The 27,915-nt window shown below is 57.4% G+C and overlaps 1 protein-coding gene across 1 annotated transcript in view; it reads right to left on the minus strand.

Moving 5' to 3' along the window:
• Dock2 (dedicator of cytokinesis 2) overlaps positions 1-27,915 on the minus strand; it is a 145,190-nt gene that overhangs the window by 102,553 nt on the left and 14,722 nt on the right. The window contains 17 exon segments of the mRNA XM_090320794.1: positions 1,527-1,642; positions 3,696-3,802; positions 4,261-4,331; positions 9,168-9,276; positions 14,746-14,762; positions 14,764-14,881; positions 15,341-15,441; positions 16,377-16,466; positions 17,626-17,723; positions 17,847-18,030; positions 18,250-18,353; positions 19,136-19,208; positions 20,800-20,898; positions 23,293-23,417; positions 25,683-25,808; positions 26,119-26,195; positions 26,811-26,886. Of these exon segments, the coding sequence (XP_090176920.1) occupies positions 1,527-1,642; positions 3,696-3,802; positions 4,261-4,331; positions 9,168-9,276; positions 14,746-14,762; positions 14,764-14,881; positions 15,341-15,441; positions 16,377-16,466; positions 17,626-17,723; positions 17,847-18,030; positions 18,250-18,353; positions 19,136-19,208; positions 20,800-20,898; positions 23,293-23,417; positions 25,683-25,808; positions 26,119-26,195; positions 26,811-26,886 (1,691 nt within the window).

Genomic DNA, 27,915 nt, shown 5'->3' on the forward strand with positions numbered 1-27,915 from the left:
TGGGGGGGGGTGGGAAGCCTGCACCCTCCAGGCCCGAGGGGTCTGGGCTAACCCTCGGCCGCTCTGTGGGGAGGGAGCCTCGGCTGGAGGAGGTGGAGGCTCATCACACACCAGGCGTTGTGGGAATGAATTCTGCATGCCTGCTCCATTAGCGCACGTCTGGATTAGCCTCAATGTGCAAGTTATCGTGTTAATTTTGGATACGGAGCGAGAATGGCTCATCGTTAATGTTGCCAGCCTTGCATTTAGCGATGCTGGCTTCCCCCCTCCCTGCCCCTATCTCTCTCAGTCATAGAAGTAGCATTATTTCTTGTGTGTCTCAAAGTTCTAGCCTATCCACTGATTCAGGAATTCATCTTTCAACCGTTGGGCTCTGCCAGTCTGTAAGTCACTGGCTCTTTTTTCCAGTTTCCTGTAGGTGAGGGTAAATTCTCTGGAGATGGAGCTGGGTGCAGGAGGTACCAGGTTAGTGGAAGGAGGACCATGGGCGAGAGGGCCTGAAGGAGCCTGGCCCTGGAGAGAACCCAGAAAGAGCCTCAGCCCAGGCCCTGCCACGGAAGATCAGAGCGGGGGCCCATGGGCAGCTTATGGCTAAGGAAAATGCTTGCTTTGGGGAGCAGGAGATAAACCAAGCAATACTGGAAGATGATGAGATGATGGGGAAAAAAAAAAAAACACCCAGAAGTGCAACCTAGCACCACTTTCCCCCATGCAGACATCTGAGTCCAGGAAACGACAGGTGTGAGATGTGGAAAGTTCCTGGCTCCATTTTGATAAATAGCTTTAATATTCTGGCCATGCTCACACTCTGCTTGCTAACTTTAAACTGCTGTGGTGGCAGGAAAGGGGTTTTCATCTGTCCACCGGGTCACAGCCCCTAATTGAGAAATAAGATTATCAGAGGGAGGAGAGGAAAAGAAGATGAGGAGAAGGTCTAAGACATAACCTCAGAAGAGAATGCCATCCCTGGAATAAAAGCCAGTGTCAGCTGCCACCAAATGCAACAGCATGTCGTTCACCATTTCAAACATCAGAGAAAACACCTACGCGGGCTGCTTACCCAACTTCTGGTTTCCAGAAAAGACATCACTTATCTGAGTTTATCATGGCACTTAGGAAGTTTTGCAATAAGTCCCTAAACGACCTTTGCTGAAAAGCAGAACCTCCTTCTTAGAGAGCACACCTTAACTGAAAGCACCTGAGCCTCCAGACAGACACTGCAGTAGCAGAGGCAACCGGTCAGCCAGCCCACACCTGTGCCTGGGGCTGTAGTTAATTCTTTGTTTATTTAAATCTAAAGGTCCTCAGGCCCTGGGGGCTCACATCTGTCACCCTAGCTACTCAGGGGTGGAGATCTGCCCTTAGAGGCTTAAAGCCAGTCTGGCAGGAAAGTCTCTTTGATTCTTATCTCCAACTAACCACCAGAAAACAGAAGTAGCACTTGTGGCTCAAAGTGATAGAGCACTAGCCTTGAGCGGAAAGAGCTCAGAGACAGTGCCCAGGCCCAGAGTTCAAGCCCCACCTACACAAATAAAAAGAAACCGAATGCTCATGTCTGCGCCTGAAGATGGGGACCAGGCTGGGGGAGTGTTTGCTCGGCCTCTTCCTGTGGCTGTCTGTCCTGTGATGGACGTAGACGTGGCTGGAACAACCATGGGACACCTCAAGAGGGGGGCCCGAGGCTGAGAACTGCACCACCTCAAGAGGGGGGGCCTCCGGCTTCGCTTTTCATGATTGCGTCTCTGGCTGTTCTCTGAAGGAATTGTGGCAGCTGGGTTCAGCCACCTCCTGCCCGCTGGGCCTGGAGAGAATCCAATATTCCCCCATTCTGACAAACCACTGCCCCGTCAAGGCTACCCGCCACACGTGCGCCATCCAAGCTCATAGCCCGCCCTGTTGCTTACTTGGGGCTTTGCACAAAAGACCTGTGTTTTCACCCACTTATATGTATTTTGGAAGGAAACTGCTACCTCAAATAGACCCTGAGACTCATGGAAGGCGGTGGGGACGACTGGTAACAAAGAAAACCATGTGCTCTGAGGACATCTGGAAGCCAGAGGTCAGCCCCTCCGTGGATAAGGGAGGGCAGCCCAGGTCTGTGGGGACAGATCTGAGAGGGACTTGAGAGAGACTTGAGAAGGACTGAGAGGGGGTTGAGAGAGGGCAGTCTCTCCTGGGGCCTAGCACCACCTGGCTTGCCTCCCCTGCGATGTCTCACAGGGACCGAGCACTGTGCCTAGCAGAGGGCAGAGGCCCTCAGAGCTGGGACTGGACTCACCCTGGAGCTTGACCTTGACCTTGGCAAGGCCATGTCCTCCTGGGATGTGGAAGGAGGAAGCGGAGGACTGTCTGGGGTCCCAGGAGCCAGGCAGGTCTCTTGCCTGGTTCTGTGTCACCTTTTCAGCAGGTTCCCAAATCTCCCCCTTTGCCTCAAGTGAGCGGTTGTGAACTGCGCTTACCTTATCATGGGCCAGTCTAGCCGGGAAGAAAGACTACGTAGCTTTGAAACGATCTGCTATTTTTTTAGGGGGGGGAGGGAGGCACCCTGAAAACTGTAGTGTGCTAAAAAAATAATAAAATCAATGAAATGGACTGCAGGCTCCACACCGTCTGTGGACACAACCGCTCCCACTCCCGGCATGCCTCTCAAGTCCGCTCTAAAGGGACCTGACAGCCCTCCCCCACCACTGGCTACCTCATCTTACTCACACCAACCCCAATGCTATCTCGACTTCACAGACTGAAAAAAACCAGGAGCCAAACCCATGGCGGGACATTGCCAAAAGCCCTTCTCCCATGTTGCAGCCAGGGAGTTAAGGGGAGAGGATGAGCGACCCTGAGCCCCATCTAAGGGGAGGGAGGGGAGGGAGGGACCCAGTCCTGTCCTCTGGGCCAAGGTCAAGGTCAGAGCGAGTCAGAGGACTCGGGCCCTGCAAGAGTAGATGGTCCCCACTTCTGGAGCCCTGAGTGACTCATGTTTCTCTTTCACACTGATTTTAGGTGCACGGACACAGGACTGAATCCTTCCTGTCCACTGCAGCCCAAGGCTTCCATCCTGTACAGGGCTGAAACCGTGCCTGGACACCACTGCAGGGACACTTAGAGCAGAGCGGAGACATGGGGCCTGTGTCCACAGGTCTGCCAGCACCCTAGGGGCCCAGGAGAGCGGAGATGCCAGCTGCCCTGGGAAAAGCCAGAGTGGTCAGACCTCTCCTGAGGAATCTTACACCAGATCCACATGACCTACTCAGCGCGTTTCCCACTCAAGAATCATATGCATTTCTTCTAAAAGCTGAAGTGACTCCTGCTGGAGCCTCCTCAAGCCGAGCGCCTAAGAGGGACCCAGAAATCCGCACTTTAATAAGCTCTCCGGTTCATTCTCAAAATCTGCACTGCTTCGCAGTCGAAGGCTGGGTATGACAAGAACTCTCCGTCACATCCCTTCAGGCAGGAGATGTAAACCACAGGAGGAGGAAAAACCCATAACTACTCTGCGTGTGTGGTGCCAAACTTGCCACCTGCTTACACTTTCTCAAGGAAAACAAACCTAAGCTTTCCTAACATCCATGTCCATTCTAATGTCGACTGCCCCGGTCTCATGAGGGGTCATGGTGTGACACACCTGAAGGCCCCGCCCTGCTCTGCCCGCCGGCACCACCTCTCTGTCTGCAGATGCCTGGCTGTGTGGCGCTCACCTTGCTTCTTGAACAAGTTGCTCTGGACGACTTCGCTCAGGGACTGCACTTTCTGCTTCTGCAGCTTCACGGGAGGGATACAGGTATAGAACTCGTACAGGAGCTGGCTGAGGGCAGAGAGGTAGCAGTTATACCACGTCCTCCCTCCCTCCCAGTCCTGGACCAGGTTCTCTGTGAGAGCCCAGACCCCCATCCTGACAGCATCAGGCTCATAATGCAGACACAGTGTGAGTGCTGGATATTAACAGTACCCTGAGATGTGAAAATCTGAAGGAAAAAAAATAAACCGGCCCGCAACCCTGGGTACTGACTGTGGAGCAGGGCCAGTGTTATATCTGTATAAACATCTGTGAGGTCTGTGTGTTTGTATAAGCATAGATGGAATCCGGCCTTTATAAGTGTATACATGTAAGTGTGTATGAACGTATCCTTACGTGTGTGCACACATACATGATGTGTCTTTCTATGTGTAAAGTCCTGGTCGGTGCCTCCCCGGCCAGGCTTGATCCAGGGCCTGGACGCCCTCACAGGATAAGCAGCAGGTGACGGAGTGAGAAGTGCTCACCTGAGCAACTTGGCATCAAAGACCGTCTCCACATCGTGCAGGACAGAGGGGATGTATTTCAAAGCCGCCACCTGGATGGGAGGTGAAAGAAACGGCAAGATGGCCACACGGGGCGCGACTCAGACACAGCTCGGGTCAGAGAGGCCTCGACACCCCAGAACGTACAGGGCTCTGTACAGTGCTCCGTCCCCACCCTCAAAGGGGCAGGAGGGGCAGTGGAGTGACCACAGCCTGGATGTGCTGCTTGTGCACATGCAGAGTCCACCCCCACGCCTTCTCATTCTCGCAGCTCCAGACAGACAGACCCTGAAATGCTTGTCTACAACGTGGGGAGACGAGCCTCTGGTTTGCACGGGCACAGGGCTAAGCACAATGTGTACGTGTCCAGCAGAGAGCTGGGGTGCTCTGGACACCCATCAGGGCAAGACAAGGACGGCCTGGCTCAAGCTGCTGATGTTTATGACCACGGCGACAAGAGATGAGTGGTGAGTTCAAATCCACTGGCTCAGCAGAGGCCCCGAGCATCCAGGCGGATTCCTCCTTCCCTCCGTTCACAGGACCACCCAGCCAGCACCAGCAGAGCAAGGGGCAAAGACAGACCACACCAGGCCCTGAAGGTCACGCCCAAGGACTTGGTAGTGTTTTGGTTTGGTTTGTTGGATCCTGGGGTTTGAACTCAGGGCCAGGGCGCTGTTCCTGAGCTTCCCCAGCCCTCGGTGTTCAAGGCTCACACTCGACCCCTTGAGCCACAGCTCCACGTCTGGGTGATTCTGAGTTTTTAGAGCTAAGAGTCTCACGGGCTTTCCTGTCCAGGCCGGCTTTGAGCCACGATCCTCAGATCTCAGCCTCTCGAGTAGTTAGGATGACAAGTGTGAGCCACCAGCCCCCGCTGACGGCTGATTTTTATTCTTTTCTTCTTTTTCCATGTCCTAGGTGACTAGGGATATCCCTAGCAACCAGACACAAAAACGGTGAAACTTCTTTCTTTCAGAATATCTCACCACTGGCCATGCAAAACTAAGCTTCTCAGTGAATTAACGATTAGGTCTGTTCTCTGAGAATGTGCGGCATTCAGCACACCGAGCACCGTTAATAGATTATCTGCTTAATTACCACCCTGTAGGGGAAATACTTCCCTAGATTAAGAACCTCGTTCTCAGGAAGATTCGGTAACCTGCTCAAGGTCGCGGTGTTGGCAACAGAGCAGCCGAGGCTTCAGTGAGAGCCAGCTGCTCTCAGAGCCCCTAGCCCCGCGACGCTGCAAGGACTGCCTCCCTCCAAGGACTTCTCCTTGCCCCTCCTGTCATGATTTCTAAATGTCAACACCGTAATGGGTTTCATATCAAAGGAAGCTGCACAGATAATGTATCCGAGTGGAAATGCCAGGCTCAGGGAGTCATAATCCTACATAGAGGGGCAGACCTTGCGGGGGTCGGGGGGGGGGGAAGGCAGGCTGGGCTGCCAGTCCAAAAAAACTCCACCTCAACTGCCTCTGGATGCACTGGTGTGACCCTGGCATCCTCACACCAACAGGAGGACCGCAGTCCAGGCCCCCATGGGCACAAAGCAGGAATCTACCCTGAAAATACCCAACACAGAAAGACTGGCAGGGTGGCTTGAGTGGTAGAGGACCTGCTTAGCAAGCATGAAATTCAAACTCCAGGACTAGGAGGGAGAGGGAGGAGAAGGGAGAGAAAGGGGGAGGGGAGAAGGAAAGGGGGAGGGAGAGGGAAGAGAAAAAGAGGAGAGAAGGGGGGAGGAAAGAGCTCTTGGAGCTCTCTGTTCTCCGGTTCTGAGAGAGCGGCTGCCTCACCAAGGCAATAAAGAAACCTGCAGGAGGCTCTTCTCCAGGCCTGCTGAGCCTCAGAAGTGGGCAAACAACTCACTGGACCCAGAATTCACAATGGACAAAGCTGAGATGTGAACCTGACCTGCTCTCCTTAGAGCTCAGCAGGCAGACACTGAGGAGGCCTTCCCTCCTGGAGCCTGCCCACCCCAGCCTGAGAGACCTGAGGAGTGGATCCCTGCTGCTGCTCAACCTGGCCTACAATGACAGATTCTCCTGGATGCTCGTGGCGTAAAACTCCACAGTGAGCTTATTCTCACTTGAAACGAATTACTGAATGTCTTAACATGAAGTGACTTTGCCTGACCAGGTCAGGACCCCAAATGATCCCTCACGAACACCCCAGGAGTAAAACAGCCCCCAAATCTTGTTTGGTGGGGAGGGATAAACGGGAAAGGCTTACTTGAGCTAAATGAGGTATCTCCTTCCTGCATTTCTGATACTACTTGAGCTGCTTCTTTTAGTCCTCTAGTTCCGTGTGGGCCCAAGGACAAGCCAAGGCCCAGCAGACTGACAGACCATGAAGGTCCTGGCTCAGTCCCTGGGCCTTGGGCTCCATGTCCTAGCTCTGACCTGCAGTCTGGGGCTGCATGGATGACACCCCCTGCCCCACCGTGCCCTTCTGTCTCCTGACCTTAACCTCCCTCCTGTCACCAGCGCCTTCCAAAAATCAGGCTTCACAAATCCGGAACACTGGTCTTTCAATCCTTCCCTGACAACTTGGCAACAAGCATGGAAATCGGTGGAGAACAACATGGGCTTTATGTAAATCCCCAGGCTAAATTTGGTCCTTACAGCAAATTACACAAGAGATCAAACCCTCTTGGAGGCTCTGGAGTGGAAATCCGGGAAAAGGTGTCATAATCTGGGCAATGCAGGCATGACGGATGCAATTACCCAGGCCGTAAGAACCCAGAGAAAGAGACGCAGTGCCAGTAATGGTGTCAGCCCCACCCGTGTTGGCCACGTGGGATGCATCTCCTCCTTTGCTGTTTGAAGGGGCTTCCGGACGCTCCCTCTTACAGCAAGGGAGGAAAATACAAACATCCTGCCTCCTTCCCACACCTTCTTGTCTCCCTCTTTCCCCAGGATACCTGCGCTCCACACAACAGAGCAGTGAAGGAAACTCTACTCTAGCTCCAAGATGGCATCCTCCCTTCTACATTTCTCTTTCTGTGGCAACTTCTCCTTTCTCCCCTTGCCCCACTTCTGCCACCAGCTACTGCTTCTTGCCTCAGTTCTTCATTTCTGCTTCTCCATAATATAGTCCTTGGAACTTCTCTCAAGGCAACTGGTCAACCTCAGCAGTCAGTCTCTCTAGGTGTTGTGGTGTTTGGGTGTGGGTGTGTTGGTCTGTGTGTTGGTCCGTCTGTCGGTTGGTGGGTCAGTGGGTCGGTCAGTCAATTGGTCAGTTGTCTCTCACTCTCTCCCTCCTCCCACTCCCACACACCCTAAGGCCATGTGGCCCAAAGAAGGGCTGAAACCAGCCCTTCACAGGACACCCTGCACAGGTGTCCCTCGTGCAGGCATGGCTCCAGGTATCTCTCTTGTTATGCAATGGTAAGGACTGCTGTACAGGAAAGGGAGGAAACTTTCTTTAAGCCAGCACAAGGAAAGGAGGGTAGAACTGTAAGGCAGCAGTCCCAAATAGTCCCAGGGCAGCCGGTACTTCAGGAAGTGTGCTGAGTCCTAGTCGAGTGGTGATTGGAACATAGTCTTCTTCAGGGCTAGTGAATGAAGCACAGTTTTCTTCAAGGGAAGCGACTGCAACACAGTGTTCTTTGAGGGTAGTGATGAGGGCTGTCTTTGTGAATCTGGACCACATCTCTTGCCATTCCATGTCCAGAGGCCACGTGACCAGCTCAGGCTTCTCACCTAAGGTTGACATCCTAACACCTGTGCTGGTGTTGTGTATGCATTCATTCAACGGATGCTCATGTCAGGAATCTTCCAGTTTCCATGGTAACCGATAGCCAGACAAAGTCCCCTTCCAGGGGAGGGCGGACACAGGCACTCCAGCCCTCACTGTCTGGTAAACCCGAGGACGTAGTAAGCAGAATGGTTCCCAAAACTCGCTGCTTCACATCACAATGCTCTGGGAGCCTCAACCATTCCCCCGGCTCCAACCCCAGTCCTGACCGATCAATTACTTTAGGAAGCCTGGCAGTGCCCAGCATCCGAAGGGAGGATCCTGGTGAGATTCTGACTGGCCAGCGCAGGAACTCCCAGCTGTGGAAGCAAACCCTCCATGGACAGGCGGCCGCTGCCCTCCGTTCTAGCCCAACACTTCTTCCCTATGGATTCCAACCAGAGTCTCAGTGCCCCCATCCCCCAAACAACCGTTAATGCAATCAGCAACTGGAAAGATGGCGCGGATTATCTGAAGAGGCAACTTGTGTTAACTCATGGGCTCAGACAAATGTGTCTGGGGTTTCTTCATTGAGGAGGCCACCGTCAGGAGCCCCTCAGAGCCGGGGGATCATTCTGAACGTCTCCCTGGCACAGTGGCCTTATTCCAACCCTGCTGGGAAACTGTCTCCACCTATGGCCAGCCTTGCAGGGAGCTTGATTGCTCCCACAGTCTGCAGACTGGCCTCTAGTCCAATGAGGGACTTTCTCGTTCCAGAAGGGGACCTGTGCTGTGGCAGTGAGAGTGAGCGTTACACGGGAAACCCAGTTTAGACACCATGGATTTTGACATTGGCGAGGCCTTCAGAGGTGCCCTTCCCTGGGGACCAAGAGGCAACTATGTCCCAGCCATTCAGGAGGCTGGGATCTGAGGAGCTGGGCAGGAGAGCTGTGAGGCCTCCAGTTAAACACCAGAAAGCCGTAGAGTTGTGGCTCAAAGTGGCAGAGCCTTCACCACAGAGTTCAGAGAGAAGGTCCAGGCCCTGAGTTCAAGCCCCGTGACTGACAATAATAAAAGCATGCATCCTGTCAATCCCCCCACCACGGAAGCAGGCCAGGCCTCCCCCTTGCACCAGACTGGGTATTCAGGAGAAAGAAGCCATGTTCCCAGCATGCGTGGTGCTGGCTGAGGTAGGGCTGAGGGGAGACAAACCTGCAAAAGGATGGTGGTTTTGTGCTGACTCTTCATCAGGTTGTTGATGGATTCAAAGAGCCGTCTCATGGATTCTTCGAACTCTGTCTGTTCTTTGCCTTCGTAAAGCCTGGATGGAAGAGAACGCATTTGTGTCATTCCTCAGGTCGGCAGGCGCCACCTTTGAGAGGCCGGGTCAGACACAGCCTTTGTGTGAGTGTGAGAGAGACCAGGATGGGAGACGGGCACCTGGGGTGATTTCGTGTATAATTCACCTCAGCGGTCATCACGTCCGTGGCACTGAGCAAGCCACGCCACCATCTGCCATTCTCTGGCAAGCCCTTTGGAACGGTAGAGGAAGAAATGCCACCAGAGCTGAGAAGGCATTGACTGTGGAGCCTGTCCACAAGGGCTCTGGCCCAGAAAACCTAGATGATCCAGAAGCCCGCTGAGGCTGTCAGGGAGCAAATTATGGAAGGGCTCCGAGGCTCCTGACTAGGAGACGAGCGGGAGCAGCTCAAGAGCCATTCCGGGGTCTGCGATCCAGCTGCAGCCACATCTGGATACATCCGGCAGCCCTGTGCACGTGGGGAGCGCGGCGGCTGCAGACTGATGGCCCAGGGGATGTGTGTGTGGTGTGCGCGGTGTGTGCACGGTATATGTGGTATGAGCCTGGTGTGTACATGGTTGTGTGGCGTGTCTGTGGTGTGTGCATGGTGTGCTGGGTGTGTTGAATGGTGAGTTAGGATGTGCAGCGTGTGGGCATGCTGGTGAGTGCCTGGCAGCCCCTCTACTCTGGAATTACTTTTTGGAGCATCACCAGCAGCCACCAGGCCCTGCTCAGCCCCACTCCGGACAACGAGCTGATTTCAATGACAAAGCAGCTTGTCTGTTTTGGAGCTGGTGGCTCCCACTGCGTGGCAGGTCACGGGCCCGCCAGGCAGCCCCACAGAAGGACTCTGTGCAAGGAAGACCACAGGTCATGGTCCTGCTTTGCAAAATCATCGAGATGGAATGCCCCAGAGCATCTGGATTCAAAATGCAACCATACAATCACGGGGGAAAGCTGCCTCACGCAGAAATAACAATAGAAGTGAACCACATTGGGAGAAAGAAAGGAAGACCGTCCATCTCAAGCCTGCACTTCACTCTTGAGGGATGGAAGCTTGGGTAATATATTAACGATAAGGAGGCAGGGAGAGGCAGGCCCAAGCTCTGGAAAGAACGCTAGGCTGTGAGCACAGGGAGACGCCTGGCTGGCGCCATCCTTCATTCTACCGAGATGAGACCAGGCGTGTCACCCGGCATGAAGAGTGACTGTGTATAATTCTTCGCTTAAGTACACCTCTTCATCAGTGTGAAAAATGGCTCTCAGGGCTTCCATTCTCTGATACAATTAGAAATGGAGTGTTCTTAGGATCAAAGACACACACATACGCACACACACACACACGCACACACACACACACGCACGCACACACACACACACGCATACACACACACACACGCATACACACACACACACACACACACACACGAGTGCACATACACCCCCCACCTCTCCCTCCCTCTGTCTGTCTCTGTCTCTGTCTCTCTCTGCCATGTTTCGAAGATATTTCGAAACAAGCACAAATGATGCCATCAGATACTTCAAAGACAAACAAGTATGCATCAGAATCCTCCTAGCACTTTCTGTAGGGACCAGTGGGTTTTGAAAGTTTTACGCCTAGAGGAAATTTGTTTCTGGCTCCGTCTCTCACCAATCCAGCTTCCAGATGCTTTTCTAACAACCTAGGAAGCTTCCAGGATATGTGAGGCAGTAACAAAAACAGAAGTGTTCACATTTTCCATAGAATGCTTATGGATTTTTTTTCAGTACCTATGCAGTAAAACTCTTTGTTTTGAAATCTGGGAGCAGCAAAGGAGGCCCAGAGTTCAAATATGCCCAGGTCTCCTTCCTGGAGAGACAGGAAAGCATTGGCCCCCCTGGACTGAGCTCCGAGCCATCATTAGCCGTGGGCCTTTTGCTGTGGCCAGAGGGAAACTTCACCATGGGTGCACAGAAAAGCACAGAAGATAGAGGCCCTGGGCCATGCTCAGCTTCAGGCCTTTGCTGGTGGAGACCCTATGGGTGGACTGGGGAAAGGCCCTGGCCAGTGGTAGGACAGATCAAGCTTGAAGTTTCTGTTTCTGACAGGACAGTAGAGCAAACACCCTGCCAACCTCTACGGTGGGGGGATTTCCATGACTGGCTGAGCTGTCTGTGGAGGAGACACGGACTTTACACAGCCAGCGTGGACACTGAGTGCTTTTGGACTAGAAAGCCACCCTGTCCTGACAGGTCTGGTTTTGATGCTGTTTGTTGGAGAAGGAGAGGGTGGGAAGGAGGGCAAGGAGGGGGGGTGTGAGGGGTGGGGGTGGGGAGAAGATTCTGCCTAATGCTGAGCCTTCTTGGTGGAGCAGAGTGAGAAATACATCCCTATACAAAGAAGGCCAAGCCCAGGCCTCACTGCCTGTCCATTGGGTGAAGAAAAATTCCTCTGTGGAGGGCTCTCCTGTGCTCCTTATTTCTATTTTTCCAAATTTCCATCCCTTGCCTATATCACAGAACATCTAATTCTAAAAACTGCAGGAAATGGGACCCATAAGGCTAAGATAACAGAAAAAGTGAACACATACACACACACACACACACACACACACACACACACACACACACACACAGTGGCTAAAACATAAGTTTACTAACTTCTTTCTCCCTGACATGGAGTTTGAACGCCTGTGCTTGTACTCAACTTTACTGACTCATGGCGGGACCTCTACCCCTCGAATCACACCTAGATTCTGGCATTTTGCTGGCCGGCTGTCCCGCTGGCTCTGAACTGAACTGTGAGCCTCCAGCTGCAGCCTCCTCCACAGCCGGGATGACCAGCGCCTGGCTCCACCCACCCTTCAGTGTCCACTACGACATTGTGGATGCGTGTGGCCTAAACCCACATGCAAAGGTGTCTGCGTGGAGCTGTTTTTTTAATGGAAACTATAATAGCTGACTATGACAGCTCAGCTCTTAGGAGCCACGCGACATTTCCAAAATCCTTTCATGATTCACCCGTGAGGGAAATCTATCTCCAGGCAGGCATGGCTGACCTGGACTCTCAGCCAGTGCTGGAAGATGGAGAGAAAGGAACATTGGAGAAGCGTCTACACTCAGACCTCTGGAGAAGGCCCCCACAGCGGTCCAGGCACAGCAGACGAGGAAGAGCAGGGAGATGGGGGCTCAGGGATGGGCAGCAGAGCACAAACTAGACACTAAAGGGCAGGTACTGCCTGTCAACACCCCCGATGACTGTTCTCACCCATCCCACAGTAACTCCATTAACGGCAATCGTGCCATTTACAGACCATTACTGACATCAAAAGCTGAAATTATACCCGAGCCCCGAAACAGGCTTACGCAGGAATAAATGATACGAACACGCAAACAAATTAGCTGCAGGAGGAGCTGCAGGAATGGCTGGGAGCAGGCGCCTGGCACGCCAGCCCCCGCTCGACACGCGCAGATGACTGCCTGTTAATATTCATTCGCATGTGAACAAGGAAAACAAGCCTTGCTGGCAAGTGCCTCCCGGTTAAATCCGCATTTGTTTAAAATGGCAGAGGCTCGTGTGTTATTCCGTGTGACTCCGGGCGGCCGTGGTGAGCCAGAGCTTTCCCCACAGCCCTGCTGGATGCCCACCCTGGACGAGAACACTGCTTACCTAGGAGCCATGAGAGCCAGGGACGGGGTGGGGCATGGAGGCAGGAGGTGTGGGCAGAACAACATGGCCATGCAAAACAGAACACCTGCAGAGAGCTGGGCTCCATTCACTGAGGCAGGGACCTTCCCAGAAAGGGGGCAGGGGCGCGGGAGGCAGGGTGCTATGTGCGGAGCTCTGTGGAGGGTCAGTGCCCCCAGCACTGTGCATGCTGACCCGTGGAGCGCACAGTGGGGACGGGATTTGTCCTCTGGCCCTCCTGTTCCATGGCAGGTTCTCTACTCCTTCCTGGGGCACCAGGGCAAAGGCAGAACTTCCCTACCTGCTTCTTCTCTTGATGTCCTACTGTGCTCATGCTGACACCCGAGCTCCGGGGGGGGGGGGGGTTGGAGGGGGCTGGGAGATGCCAGGCCCCCGTTCTCCTCCCCTCCCCTCCACCCTTCTCCCGCCTAATACAGATCTGTGCATGTTTCTTGAAATGATATGACATGAAAAGAGGGCCTGTCCACACAGCCGGAGGCCTGTGTCCCCTGTGCGGGTGACACCATTGCTGTGAGCTGGGTCAGTACTCAGTGGAGGAGGTGAGTCAGTACTCAGTGGAGGAGGTGAGTCAGTACTCAGTGGAGAAGAGCTGGGTCAATACTCAGTGGAGGAGGTGAGTCAGTACTCAGTGGAGGAGGTGAGTCAGTACTCAGTGGAGGAGGTGATCAGTACTCAGTGGAGGAGAGATGAGTCAGTACTCAGTGGAGGAGGTGAGTCAGTACTCAGTGGAGGAGGTGAGTCAGTACTCAGTGGAGGAGGTGATCAGTACTCAGTGGAGGAGGTGATCAGTACTCAGTGGAGGAGGTGAGTCGGTACTCAGTGGAGGAGATGAGTCAGTACTCAGTGGAGGAGGTGAGTCAGTACGCAGTGGAGGAGGTGAGTCAGTACTCAGTGGAGATGAGTCAGTACTCAGTGGAGATGAGTCAGTACTCAGTGGAGGAGAGCTGAGTCAGTACTCAGTGGAGATGAGTCAGTACTCAGTGGAGGAGGTGAGTCAGTACTCAGTGGAGGAGAGCTGGGTCAGTACTCAGTGGAAGTGAGTCAGTACTCAGTGGAGGAGGTGAGTCAGTACTCAGTGGAGGAGGTGAGTCAGTACTCAGTGGAGGAGGTGAGTCAGTACTCAGTGGAGGAGAGCTGAGTCAGTACTCAGTGGAGGAGAGCTGAGTCAGTACTCAGTGGAGGAGATGAGTCAGTACTCAGTGGAGGAGAGCTGGGTCAGTACTCAGTGGAAGTGAGTCAGTACTCAGTGGAGGAGGTGAGTCAGTACTCAGTGGAGGAGAGCTGGGTCAGTACTCAGTGGAAGTGAGTCAGTACTCAGTGGAGGAGGTGAGTCAGTACTCAGTGGAGATGAGTCAGTACGCAGTGGAGGAGGTGAGTCAGTACTCAGTGGAGGAGAGCTGAGTCAGTACTCAGTGGAGATGAGTCAGTACTCAGTGGAGATGAGTCAGTACTCAGTGGAGGAGAGCTGAGTCAGTACTCAGTGGAGATGAGTCAGTACGCAGTGGAGGAGGTGAGTCAGTACTCAGTGGAGATGAGTCAGTACGCAGTGGAGGAGGTGAGTCAGTACTCAGTGGAGATGAGTCAGTACGCAGTGGAGGAGGTGAGTCAGTACTCAGTGGAGATGAGTCAGTACGCAGTGGAGGAGGTGAGTCAGTACTCAGTGGAGGAGAGCTGAGTCAGTACTCAGTGGAGATGAGTCAGTACTCAGTGGAGATGAGTCAGTACTCAGTGGAGGAGAGCTGGGTCAGTACTCAGTGGAGATGAGTCAGTACTCAGTGGAGGAGAGCTGGGTCAGCACTCACTGGGAGAAGAGCGTCCGGGGAGCGCACGATGAACTTGAACACGTACTCCAGCGCCTTCAGGGTCCGCAGGATGGGCTCGCACTGCTCGCCCCGGCTGGAGGTGTCCAGGTAAGTCTTCAGCACGGTCATCAGCTTCCTGAGCGAGGTGTGCGGGTCAGGGTGTTTCCCGTCTCCCCCACTCCCCACGCTCCGCTCCCGCAGGACGGTGACAGCGCACTGCAGCCACAGTGAGAGGGGAGCGGGCGGCCCCAGCTGCATACCAGGAAGTCCCCCAGCATGCGCACAAAAACCAAGGGCTTGAAAACACCTTGAGGAGGGGACAGGGGAGGCGATTCCTGCCGTGGAGGGTCCAGGGGAGGAACTGGGAAAATGGGGCCAGCAGGGGATCGGGCAGAATTGTGGGGTGCTAGTGTCTCCCAGCATTCTCTCCCTGCAGAGACTGTCACTGCAATCACCCCCCGCTCCTTCACCACCACACAGGAGGCTCTGTGAGGAGAGGGTGTGCGGTCCCCTCCCGCCGACTCCCACCCCGTCCCCCAGCGCTCGGGAGCGGGCGTGGGGCGCTCGCGTGGGGCACACCGCTGGCTGCACTCACTTGTAAGCCAGCGTGGCGCTGAAGTGTTGCCGGATGTAAGCCTCCAGAACCGTGTTGAAGTGCTGGAACTTCCGGTCTGCAATCAGGCCTATGATGTAGATCTGAGGAGGATTCCAGAAGGAGGGGGGGGAGTTGCAGCGCAGGGGAAAGAATGACCATCTGCCACCCCATTCCCTGTTCAAACCCCCTCCAGGTCCCTCTGCTGGGAGCTGGGGCTCTGACACACATCCAAGGCCATGTGCCCTGCAGTGCCTCCCCCGGCAGGCCCCCGGTGTTAGGAGACAAAGGCATCACCTCCAGTGGGTCAGACATGTGTGACACCCTGTGCTGGCCCCATATCTCCACGTCAGCCTTTCCCTGAGCTGTGGGGGCCAGGAATTGTCCTCCTCTACCCTCCCACCCAACCCTCCCCTCCTTCCATTCTCTCTTCCCTCCCTTCCTTCCTTCCTTCCTTCCTTCCTTCCTTCCTTCCTTCCTTCCTTCTTTCCTTCCTTCCTTCCTTCCTTCCTTCCTTCCTTCCTTCCTTCCTTCCTTCCTTCCTTTTTCTTGCCTTCCTATACTCTCCTCCCCACACCCCTTCCTCTCTCCCCGTCTTGTGCTCTAAAGTTATTCTGCAGTACTTAAGGATTGGACTCAGGCCTCCCACAGGCCCCCTTGAGCTCTGCCCCTTGTGTATTTTGACATGGCTCTAAGAAAACAGGGGCTGTGGTAGGGGAGAAGAGAAAGAGTGCCTGGGAAGACGGGGGGGGGGGGGAAGACTGGTCGGGAGAGGGTGGGCCGTGGAAGGCCTGGGAACTCAGCCCCCCCGCCCCATGCTCTGCCTGCTGGGCTGAAAGTTGGAGAGGTGGCCAGGGAGGAAGTGCACAGAGCCTCTGCATCCTGGCTCAGGGGCTCCCAGGACTCCTGGAGGCCAGGGAGGCTGTTTGCAGCACCAGCCTCAAGGGCTCCATCCTGGCCCAGTTTCACCGCAGCCTGGGGAAGCTGGCTCCATCTCCTCCGCCTTCCAGGTGGGCCCCAGTGATGCCTCCCTACTCACCAGGGCATCGAAGACCAGGATGTCGTACTCCGCACTCCGCGAGTGCTCCATCATGATGTTGAAGAGCGCGTCCAGGGTGTCCTGCAGAAACTGGGAGGGAAGAAGGGAAGTTGCTTCCAGGAGGGGCCAGGCAGCCCAGCAAGCCAGCCCTGGGTCTGCCGTGTCCGACCCCCGCCTAGTGACTGAGGCAGAGCTTGGGGAAGGAAGCATGGTCCAGGGACAGTGGTGGGCTGGTGTCCACACGGTGACTTTTCCACCTCTTCCCACCACACACACACACACACACACACACACACACACACACAGGCCAGCACAGAACAGCAAAGCCCATGCCCACCTGCCCTGAGGCTGAGCGGTGAGGGAAGTCAGTCAGACACAAAGTGGATGTGGCTGCATGAGCGTCAACAGGAGGAGGGGTGAGGGCAGAGACGGGGTACAGGATGCCCCAGCACGTACGGGAAGGATCGCACAGGTATGAAAATTCCCTGAGCTGGGCTGTGTGGGCTCTCTACCCACGTGGCTGCATGTTTCATGATTTATTATGCAATGGCAGGAGATTGTGATAAGGAGAAGGGAATCTGGGCAGCAAAGCTGTGGGTTAGTCCCAGCTGCTGGCATCTCTAAGCTGCCAGAGGTGGCAGACTCCATCAAAGGGGCGTCTGGGATCTCCGGATCCGGAGAGCAAACAAATCAATAGTGTCACAGAAGGAGCCCATCTGGGGCTTTCAACGTCTGCCTCTCCAGGGCGGGGTGGGGGACACGGAGTAAGACGTGACTCCCCACCTCGTAGGGGATGCTCAGTGTGCTCAGTGTGGTCCCCAAAGCCCACAGCTGCCCTGGGGAGGTGTCCTCCTCTCCGAGTTTCCTGATGGAAGGAAACAAGATCGTGGTGGGAGGCTCTGGAAAGCTGTGCACAGGCCCAGGGTCGCGGCTGCTCTGAGGAGCCTTGTGCACCACGCAGCACGCAACAAGGAAGGACGCCAGCTCCCGTGCGCTGTACTTTCCAGGCTTCCTCCCGGTGTGGGGTGTGGAGTGGACGCTGCCGACGTCCCCTGTCCCCTGTCCCCGGGGGCTCACGGCCTCTGCACAGACACCCAGCACTGGGATCCACCAGGCAAGCCAGTGCCCGGCTTCCCTGGGAAGGTGTCTGGGCCAGGGCAGAGGTGAGCGCAGCAGTCTCCTTCAACTCCAGCGGGTGTGCGTGGGGTCCACCCTGAGCGCTGGATGAGCGAAAACCAAGTGCGCTCACCTTCACCACCTCCTCGCCGTCCACGATCTTCAGCTTCTCCAGGTTCTCCTGCAGCAGCTGGGGCTTCATGCGCCACTTCAGCAAACCCAGCAGACCCACTGGGACAGAGCGGGGACAGCCCCGGGGCGGGGGGGGGGGGGGTCTGTCAGCACCAGCGTCCCCAGAGCACCCCCGCCCTCCTCCATGGGGCGGTGACACCACAGACCACGAGGAAGGGTTACCATTCTGGGTGAGCTTGGTGGAGCACACCAGACTGGAAATAGAGAAGGCGTCTCGGGAGCTCACGGACAGTCCCCCCACGCTGCTGGCGCTCCTGCTCAACGTGGCGCCCCTGCTTTCCACGTGGTGCCGCCCCGACGGCAGAGTCAGGTAGGCGCTGGCGTCCTCCATCTTCTTGCTGTCTCCCTGCAGACAGAGTCTGATGACCTCCGGAGCCGAGCTGCTCAGCTCCTGCTCTGCAGAACCACACAACTGCCCAAGGCCCAGGAGGCTGGTACATGGGGCGACTTCGGGAGAAGTCCCCGGCCTCGGGCCAGGCCGCCCAGCAGGCAAGAGTTAAAGTCTTGGTCTTGGGAAGAGCCCGCCCTCGCCCCCTGCCTTTCCTCCCCTGCACCCCTCCTGAACCTTGAGCACCAGCAGGTCATGGCATCCGTCCTGCAGGGTCGTCCCATCCTCCTTCATGAGCTTCACGTAAGACATGGCGAAGTTCTTCTCCCCTCTGTCTTTAGCTGGGAAGTGTGTTGTGATGTCAGGTGAAAAGGTGGCTTGTGACCCCCCAGCCCTCTCCCTGGGGGGACACAGACCCCCAGCCCTCTCCCCGGGGGGGGGACATAGACCCCCCAGCCCTCTCCCCGGGGACACAGACCCCCAGCCCTCTCCCCGGGGGGGCACACAGACCCCCCAGCCCTCTCCCCGGGGGTCACAGACCCCCAGCCCTCTCCCCCAGGACACAGATCCCCAGCCCTCTCCCCGGGGGACACAGACCCCCAGCAGCCTCCCCGGGGGGGGGACACAGACCCCCAGCCCTCTCCTCAGGGGGGACACAGACTCCCAGCCCTCTCCCCAGGGTGGGGACACAGACCCCCAGCCCTCTCCCCGAGGACACAGACCCCCCCAGCCCTCTCCCCGGGGGCACAGACCCCCAGCCCTCTCCCCGGGGACACAGACCCCCAGCCCTCTCCCCGGGGGACACAGACCCCCAGCCCTCTCCCTGGGGTGGGGACACAGACCCCCAGCCCTCTCCCCGGGGACACAGACCCCCAGCCCTCTCCCCGGGGGACACAGACCCCCAGCCCTCTCCCCGGGGTGGGGACACAGACCCCCAACCCTCTCCCCGAGGACACAGACCCCCCCCAGCCCTCTCCCCGGGGACACAGACCCCCAGCCCTCTCCCCGGGGGACACAGACCCCCAGCCCTCTCCCCGGGGACACAGACCCCCAGCCCTCTCCCCGGGGGTCACAGACCCCCAGCCCTCTCCCCGGGGACACAGATGCCACGATGAGTGCTTACATTCCACGGAGGAGCGATGGCGGAACATGAACCTGAGGTGGACCCTCTGCATGTCTTCTATGGGCACCGCCACCTCCAGGGACACAAACCAGAGCTCAGGAGACGAGCGGGGCGCCTTCCCACCCCAGTCCCCCAACAAGTAGCCCAAACACACCTGCCGCTCCCCCTGCCACCACCACCACTACCACCAAGCCTGACGAGCTGTAAACAAATCCCATGAGAACTAGTGAGGGCCAAACAAAATCCATCTGGCAAACTGCATCTCCAGCCAATGAAGAGAAGTCCGTAAATCACAGTGAGGGGAAAAAAAGGGAAAAGAAAGACCGAGTGTCCCCAGATTGGCATAAAAGTCACGTCACGATAGCACACATCCCGCACACTGCAGGAGATGTGGCCATGCAGCCAGGCCTAGCTCTCAGCGGTCACCCCGGGCTGGCCTGGGGACTCTGCTCCGTGCCAGTACTTTAACATGCTCTAAGCCAGGCCCCGTGGCTCCCGTCTCATCCTAGCTAGTCGGGAGCTGAGCACTGGGGTTCAAAGACAGCCCAGGAGGACAGTCTGTGAGACGCGTATCTCCAATAAACCACTCAGAAAAGGCTGGGAATGGAGCTGTGGCTCACGTGGTAGAGTGCTAGCACAAAGAGCTCCGTCAGGGCAGCGCCCAGGACCTCCGTTCAAGCCCCAGCACCAGCAAAAACCAAAACAAGCAAAACAAAAACACAAGGATGCTTGGATCCTACAATGTGCACCACGCCTAGGGTCCGCGCTCCTCTTTCACCAGACACATTTCCAGATGCTTCTCCTTCCTAGGCTACAACCCCAGATCTCCTCCAGTCACCCAGAATCACCACCCAGCGAGCTGTCTGCCGGCAGCATGCACCAGGGTGCCGGGGCCTGGCCTGAGGACGCCCCACCTCTGCAATGTGCACTCCAGGCCATCACACCAGCTCCCTGTGAGAACAATTCTGGCAGTTTGGGGACGGATGGGTTGGCACTGTACAGATGGCAGCCCGGGGGCCCCCAGATGCATTGGTAGCAGCTCTTACACAAACCAGAATCGGTGCCAGGTTCCTGAAGGACTTCAGAGGTTTGGGGCCCCATCAATACCCGGGGGCCAAAGTCACCTCCATGGCCCTGTTACCCTCCAGGAAGCCTGGCCCACATCAGAGCTGACCTGGGCTCGCCATGAAGAAAAGCAAGGGAATTCTGGAGTAGGAGCAGACTGTGGGTACTGGGTTCGAGGAAGGGTCTGCCCTCCGCTGCCTCTCCTGGGAGAGCGCATTCACACGAGGGCCCTGGGGTGCTGAAGTGAGGACTCGCCCTTCCCAGGACGACTCTGGGCTCTCATCCTACATCCCTTCCAGGTGACAGGGAAGGAGACTGCGGCACAGGGAGGGGTGGGGACAGGGTGAAGCCGGAGCTGGGGTTTGAACCCAGGGCCCTCCAGAGGGCTCATTCAACTCGCTACACTGAACTCATGAAGAGGAGAAAGGCTGCCCACTGCGCCACCCCTCCCTGGAGCACTGACCAAGGGAGCTGGACTGCCTGGAGGTTCCAGCCTACACTGGCGGCCTCCTCGCTGCGAGGCCAGGGCCACACAGGCCACGCTGAGGCTAGCTCAGCACGTGGCACGCGCCGTGCTCGGGTGCCGCGCTCGGGCTCACCTTGACCGTCTCCATCCAGCGAGGCTGCTTGACCTGGTAGTACACCACGGAGCGGTACTCGCTCATGGCCTTGTCCCCGGCCCCCGCGCAGATTGCATTCTGCCCAGTGAAGGAACGCAGGGAGGAAACATTACAGAATGGCCGTGTCTGGTGCCTGGCTGACTTGGGTGCTGGGAACAGGGCCCCGTCACCCTTCCCTCCCCCCATCCGCCCCCACCCCACACTCCCACCCAGCGAGCTGGCCTGTGAGCCTCCCCGGGCCACAGAGGTCCCCTGCTGCCACCCTGGGGACCCCGAGCACGTGCCGTATGGCACCCCGCCATCCTCTGGTCACCCGCGGGCGGCCTGGTCTCTAGATAGGGAGGTGCCTGCTGTGCCCACGACTCGGGGCAGCCACCCGGCACAGCGCCATCATGTTGCCAAGGCCATGGGCGTGCCAGGAACGGGGGACAGCCCTGGCCTCAGAGGACAGCTGGGCCGCCGTGGAGATGAAGGGTTTTCCACTCAACTCTGCAGTGCTCAGGAGCGCGCTGCGGGGTGGGGGTGGAGGGAGCTCTCTGCTTACTCTGTGGACTGGACCCCACCAGGCCCTGTACCACCTACCCCCCCAGGGGACCCAGAAGAAGCAGCCCCTCCTACTACTTACCCAGCCTGCCCCCTGTACAGGCCTCCTCCCCTTCCGAACACGGAGTGCTTCCTGCCTGTCCCATCCTCTGCCTCCCTCCCGATCCAACCCCAGTTCCTAAGAAACAAGCCACCATCTCTTGCCTTGAGATTGGAAAACAAAAAGCCGGCAAGATCACACAGCTAGCAGGAGAGGATGCGGGGACTTGAGCCAGGGCTGTCTAACTCTAGAGCCCTCAGCCAGGCCCTGAGACCACCAGGCACAAGCCCGACACTCCCGAGTGCCAAACCTGTCCCCACGGAGCCACAGCTGAAACTGGGAGTGGGGAATGTGCTGCCGAGAGCTTAATTAGGCAGCAGTATTTATTTCTGCAAATACGGAAAGAACAGCCTCCCACAGACTTCCTCGGCAATTTTCAATAGTCAGTCAACTAAACTCCCCCATAGTTTCTGCGGTAGATGAACTGTAGATCACCCCACAATCCCCGTCCCTGCTGCAGCCAGCCAAGTCAGGCTCCTTGGCTACAGAAGGCCCGCCTGGCCCTGCTTCTCCTCCCTTATCCTCTGGCAACCAGGAAGGCAAAGGGTATCAATGATTTAGAATGAGGCTGAGCTTCAAAAGTTCTCTGATCGGGTGGTAGCTGGATAAAAATAGCTTCAAAGCAGTGGTCCATACATTCATGAGATGCAGTTTGTCCTTTGGCATAAAAACCCTGTGGTCTTCCTTTGTGCTCCTCTGAGCCCAGTTGTTTCTCTCGTATTTGAACTTTTCAGAAAAAAAGTTTCAGCATTAGCCATTAGAGGCCGAGCAGAAGGCTGGGATTTTGTTCTAATGGATATTAATTAACGGGGGTGGTTTCATGAACAAAAAGGCAGTTGCAGGAAGTTCTTTAGATTTCAAAATGATTCTGAATCACTCCAGAGTTTGATTTTAAAAAAAAGACTAATCAGCCTTATTTTTAAGATGGGAAAGTTGGGTTTTTTTTGTTTTTAAATAGGCATTGTGGTAAAATGGGGTTTGGGGGTTGTTTTGTTTTGCCAGTCTTGGGGCTTGAACTCAGGGCCTGGGCACTCTTTTTTTTTCTCAAGACAAGCACTCTGCCACCTAAGCCACAGTGCCACGTCCAGATTTGGGGTGGTGAATTGGGGGGTGACTGGGGCCGCTCATGACCCCATCCCTGTGAATGTTCTTTACCCTGCTCCTAGGAAGGGGCCCCATTTTGCTCTCAATCTCCACGGTGGCCTAAGAAGGATGTAAACTTGGGCTGAGAACAAGCTCATTTGCAGCCTAGTGGTGGAGAGGAGGCACGGAGAAGCCGGAGAAGCCGAGCCTCCCACACGCTGACAGCTGAGAGGGAGCGGGAGTAAACAGCCGTAAACACGCGTGAGGAAGCTGTAGAGGACATATGCTGCAGGAACCCAGGCGGCTCTGCATTCTCACACACCAGTTTGTGAGGAGGGCCGGGCACTGGGGAGTGGGCGGGAGCCGGGGCAGCCGGCTTCCTTGGCACCCGCCAGACACCACCCTCGTGCCAAGAACTCCTTAACTGCAAGAGCTCCACGACAGCAGATGCCAAACCAAACCAGAGAGAGAGGGAGGGGGGAGAGGGAGAGGGAGAGAGAAAGGAAGGGGGCAGGGCAGGGGGAGGGAGAACAGGAGAAGTGGTGAGAAGAAGGGACTGGACACTAAAGAACTATTTTCCTGGAAGGCAGGGAGTGGCCCCAGGTCTTCTTAGGGGCCCCTGCTAACCAGGCTAGATCATGGGATTGCACACCACTCCCAAAGGGCCCTGGCGTTGAGAGCTGAGTCCAGGAGAAGCAGGCAAACCCCAGAGCAGGGCAGAGCAGAGCAGCGCCCCAGAGTCTTACAGGCAGCGTCCTGCCGTCCTCGGAGCAGACACACATGATCACCTCGACGCTCCTCTGCGAGGTCTTGTTGTACTTGTCAAAGTCACCTTGCAAGAGTGTGATGTAAATGTCATTCCTTACATCTCCTGAGGCCCAGAGAGGGAGAGGAGAAATTGCAGTAAGCTCAGGAAGTGGGGGGGGAGGGAGGGGGAGGAGGGGGGAGGGGGTCTGCCAGGAAATCATGGTGAAAAGGGGGAGAAGGTCAGTCAAATATTGGCCATCTTTTTCTCTTCGTCAAAAAGCACTGACTTTCCATCCTGTAGTGACACCTGCTGGACAGGGGGGGAATCGCCTCTGAGTCAGGGCACCAGTCCCCCAGACTGCCCTCTGCTTGGCGGAGTTGGGGGGCCAGGCTGGGGAGAAGACGCTGAGGGCTTGCGGGAAGGGGTGCGGGTGGGGGAGCCCCACACAGGAATGCACAAGACAGTAAGACCTCAACCAAGCACGAGCGGACACTACCCCAAGTCCACAGCCAACCTCTCACCATCCCAGTGTGGAGGGGCAGGGGCGGGGCAGGCCGGAGGCCAGTAGGGGTTCAGAACAGGATCACCCCTCCATCTCAACCTTAAGACAACGACTGCAGTCAAGAACCACCCCCCAGACAAAACCTGACTCAGCCACCCCTGAGTCCCCCCTCCTTCCCCCCCAGACAAAACCTGACTCAGCCACCCCTGAGTCCCCCCCTTCCCCCCCAGACAAAACCTGACTCAGCCACCCCTGAGTCCCCCCTCTTCCCCCCCAGGCAAAACCTGACTCAGCCACCCCTGAGTCCCCCCCTTCCCCCCCAGACAAAACCTGACTCAGCCACCCCTGAGTCCCCCCTCTTCCCCCCCAGACAAAACCTGACTCAGCCACCCCTGAGTCCCCCCTCTTCCCCCCAGACAAAACCTGACTCAGCCACCCCTGAGTCCCCCCTTCCCTCCAGACAAAACCTGACTCAGCCACCCCTGAGTCCCCCTCTTCCCCCCAGACAAAACCTGACTCAGCCACCCCTGAGCCCCCCTCCTTCCCCCCAGACAAAACCTGACTCAGCCACCCCTGAGTCCCCCCTCTTCCCCCCCAGACAAAACCTGACTCAGCCACCCCTGAGTCCCCCCTCTTCCCCCCAGACAAAACCTGACTCAGCCACCCCTGAGTCCCCCCTTCCCTCCAGACAAAACCTGACTCAGCCACCCCTGAGTCCCCCCCTTCCCCCCAGACAAAACCTGACTCAGCCACCCCTGAGTCCCCCTCGTCCCCCCCCAGACAAAACCTGACTCAGCCACCCCTGAGTCCCCCCCTTCCCCCCAGACAAAACCTGACTCAGCCACCCCTGAGTCCCCCTCTTCCCCCCAGACAAAACCTGACTCAGCCACCCCTGAGTCCCCCCTCTTCCCCTCCAGACAAAACCTGACTCAGCCACCCCTGAGTCCCCCCTCTTCCCCCCCAGACAAAACCTGACTCAGCCACCCCTGAGTCCCCCCTCTTCCCCCCAGACAAAACCTGACTCAGCCACCCCTGAGCCCCCCTCCTTCCCCCCAGACAAAACCTGACTCAGCCACCCCTGAGTCCCCCCTCTTCCCCCCCAGACAAAACCTGACTCAGCCACCCCTGAGTCCTCCCCTCCCCCCCAGGCAAAACCTGACTCAGCCACCCCTGAGTCCCCCTCTTCCCCCCAGGCAAAACCTGACTCAGCCACCCCTGAGTCCCCCCTCCTTCCCCCCCAGGCAAAACCTGAGTCAGCCACCCCTGAGTCCCCCCTCTTCCCCCCCAGACAAAACTTGACTCAGCCACCCCTGAGTCCCCCTCTTCCCCCCAGACAAAACCTGACTCAGCCACCCCTGAGTCCCCCTCTTCCCCCCAGACAAAACCTGACTCAGCCACCCCTGAGTCCTCCCTCTTCCCCCCCAGGCAAAACCTGACTCAGCCACCCCTGAGTCCCCCTCTTCCCCCCCCAGACAAAACCTGACTCAGCCACCCCTGAGTCCCCCCTCTTCCCCCCAGACAAAACCTGACTCAGCCACCCCTGAGTCCCCCTCTTCCCCCCCAGACAAAACCTGACTCAGCCACCCCTGAGTCCCCCCTCTTCCCCCCCAGGCAAAACCTGACTCAGCCACCCCTGAGTCCCCCCCTTCCCCCCCAGACAAAACCTGACTCAGCCACCCCTGAGTCCCCCCTCTTCCCCCCCAGACAAAACCTGACTCAGCCACCCCTGAGTCCCCCTCTTCCCCCCCCAGACAAAACCTGACTCAGCCACCCCTGAGTCCCCCCCCACTCTCCCCCAACCCCAGGACTGACACAGCCACCCCTGAGTCCCCCCCCCGCTCCCCGCCCTGCACCTCCAGACAGACACAGCCACCCCCGATCCTCACCGGGCATGATGATCTCAGGAAAGCCCAGCTTCCGGGCCACGACGGTGGTTCTGTCCACCAGGTGGGGGTAGTCCTTGCGGATCTGCGTGAGGTCACCCACCAGCATCTTCATGGTCACCCAGAGGCCTGCAGGGGTGGGGCCCGTCAGTGTTCTCTCAGTCTGTCCCCCCTCACCCCTGTAACTCTGGGGGCCTCTGCAGGTACCTGCCTGCCTCCCCAGGGAGCCACCCTCCACCCCTGTCCAGGACTGCAAGGGCGAAAGCAGGTGAGGTCGCTATGAAAGACCAGGGCACCGGTGCCAGCCCCTGTCCTGGGCTGTGGGAGGGGGCGGGAGGGGTTTGGGTCCCAGAGTTCCCAGCAGTCTGGGGGACAGAGGGGTCCGCTGCCCAGGGTCCAGGAGCCAGCAGGCTCTGGGCTGGAGAGGCCGGCCACTTACCCTGCCCGCCGCTGTCACCCTTCGAGGCTGTGGCTTTACCCAGCAGGCTATGCAGAAAGTCACTCTCAGCGGTGACCCTGGAAGGCGAGGAGACCACAGAGGTCCATGTGGCACCTGTGGGGTCCCTGGCCTCCACAGGCCTTCAGTGGGGAGGAAGCCCGCCTGTGCCACCCCAGGCCCCAGCCAACTCATGCCAGCTATCAGACACCGACGGCCAGCGCTCGGCATGTCCTGGGCTCCCGTCCACCAGGGAGACGCGCCTGGAGGAAGGACCAGAGTCCTGGGCCAGGTGAGCACACCTCCGCTGCCCCCTGAGTCTAACCACGGCCGCCCGCTGGGTGAAGACCCAGCTAGGGGTCGCTGGGGTCGGAGTGAGTGAGCAGCTCCTCACCCTCAAGTCACAGGGGCGCCCCAGGGAGCCTGGCGCACTCAGAGACGGGCACGCTTCTCCTGGTACAGAGTCCTCCAGCTCTTGTGGATTGTGTGCAGTTAAGATGGAGGCCCCAGAACAGCAGGGCACCCCCCTACCCCGGGACCCCCCCAGCCCTGCCAGGCCACGGCCATCAGGTGAACAGGTAGTGTAATGGGCCAGAGCTGCTGCCCCCCTCCTCCGTCCCGTCTGCCCAGCCCTGAGAGGCCCCATGAGAAGGCCGGGGCTTCTTGGAAGGGAGGGGCCTGCGGGAAGGGCTCACGGGTGGAAGGGGATGAAATGCTGCTTCTCCTCATCGCTCTCAGCCTTCCCCTTGATAATGTCGGTGATGTCCATTCCTGGAAGAGAAGGGAGGTGGTCTGAGGGCCCCCTTGCGCCCAGGAACAGGCTGCACCCGAGACAGATGGCGGGAGAGAAGGCAGGGGGCCCCTGGGGCCAGCAAGCCAGCGAGAGGCCACACACAGGCAGTGGGTCCTTGCCCACAGCTGGGCAAATACCCGTGGGCAGAGCACGTGGGCTGAGAGCGGCCAGAGGCAGAGCAAGCACTCAAGAGCCTGAGCTTCCACCGAGGGAGGTGGGTTTGGTTTGACAGGAATACCAAACAGCTAGTGTCTGCAAAACCCTCCCCACGTGCTGGGACTCCAAAGGCCTTGAGAAGCCTCGGAAACCCCGGTCCTCCACAGACCTCCTCCCAGAGCAGGCGCAGGACACAGCACCACGGAAGAGTCCGGCTTCTGAGCCTCCGCAAATCAGGCTCGCAGGCGCATAACGTGGAGGTGAAGGGCCATGCTGAGTCAGGGGCACGGGGTGGGGGGCGGTTGGGGGAAGAGAGGACTGAAAAGAGCTCATCCAAGGACACACTTCAGAAACGCTGGGAGCTCCAGCAGGGAGCCATTCAGATGGCCTGATGCTATGTGAGCCTGATCGGAGGTGACCTCCGGGGGTGACAAGCCTGTGGTGGGGCCCTGTGGACCAGCCTTCCCTCCGTGGCTCAGCTGGGAGGGAGAAGGCAAGCCAGGAGCGGCTCAAGGATATGGGCGCAGAGACCCGGACACAGTGCCCTTCAGCTCCTGGACCTTCCTGTTTTTGCCAGCCGGCTGTTTTCCCTTCTGTCAACAGGTCCGATCAGCGGGGAACCCTGGGGGGTCAGGTGTACCCTAGGGGAGATGCCTAATGGTGCATCATGAGATCGAGGTGGAGGGACAGAACCAGGGCAGCTGTGAGCCGTGGGCGACTCAGGCCCACGCGTCCTGTTTCATCTGCAGTGAAACCAGGGCTCTGGAGGATGCTGCCTGAGAAGGCCCTGCTGGCAAGCCGCAAGGGTGCCAGGTTACAGAGCCGGGCACAGGTATGTGGGAAACTCCCCT

Source organism: Megascapheus bottae, chromosome 29 (assembly GCF_031878675.1).
Source record: "Megascapheus bottae isolate mThoBot1 chromosome 29, mThoBot2.hap1, whole genome shotgun sequence".
In the NCBI taxonomy this organism is placed as follows: Eukaryota; Metazoa; Chordata; class Mammalia; order Rodentia; family Geomyidae; genus Megascapheus; species Megascapheus bottae.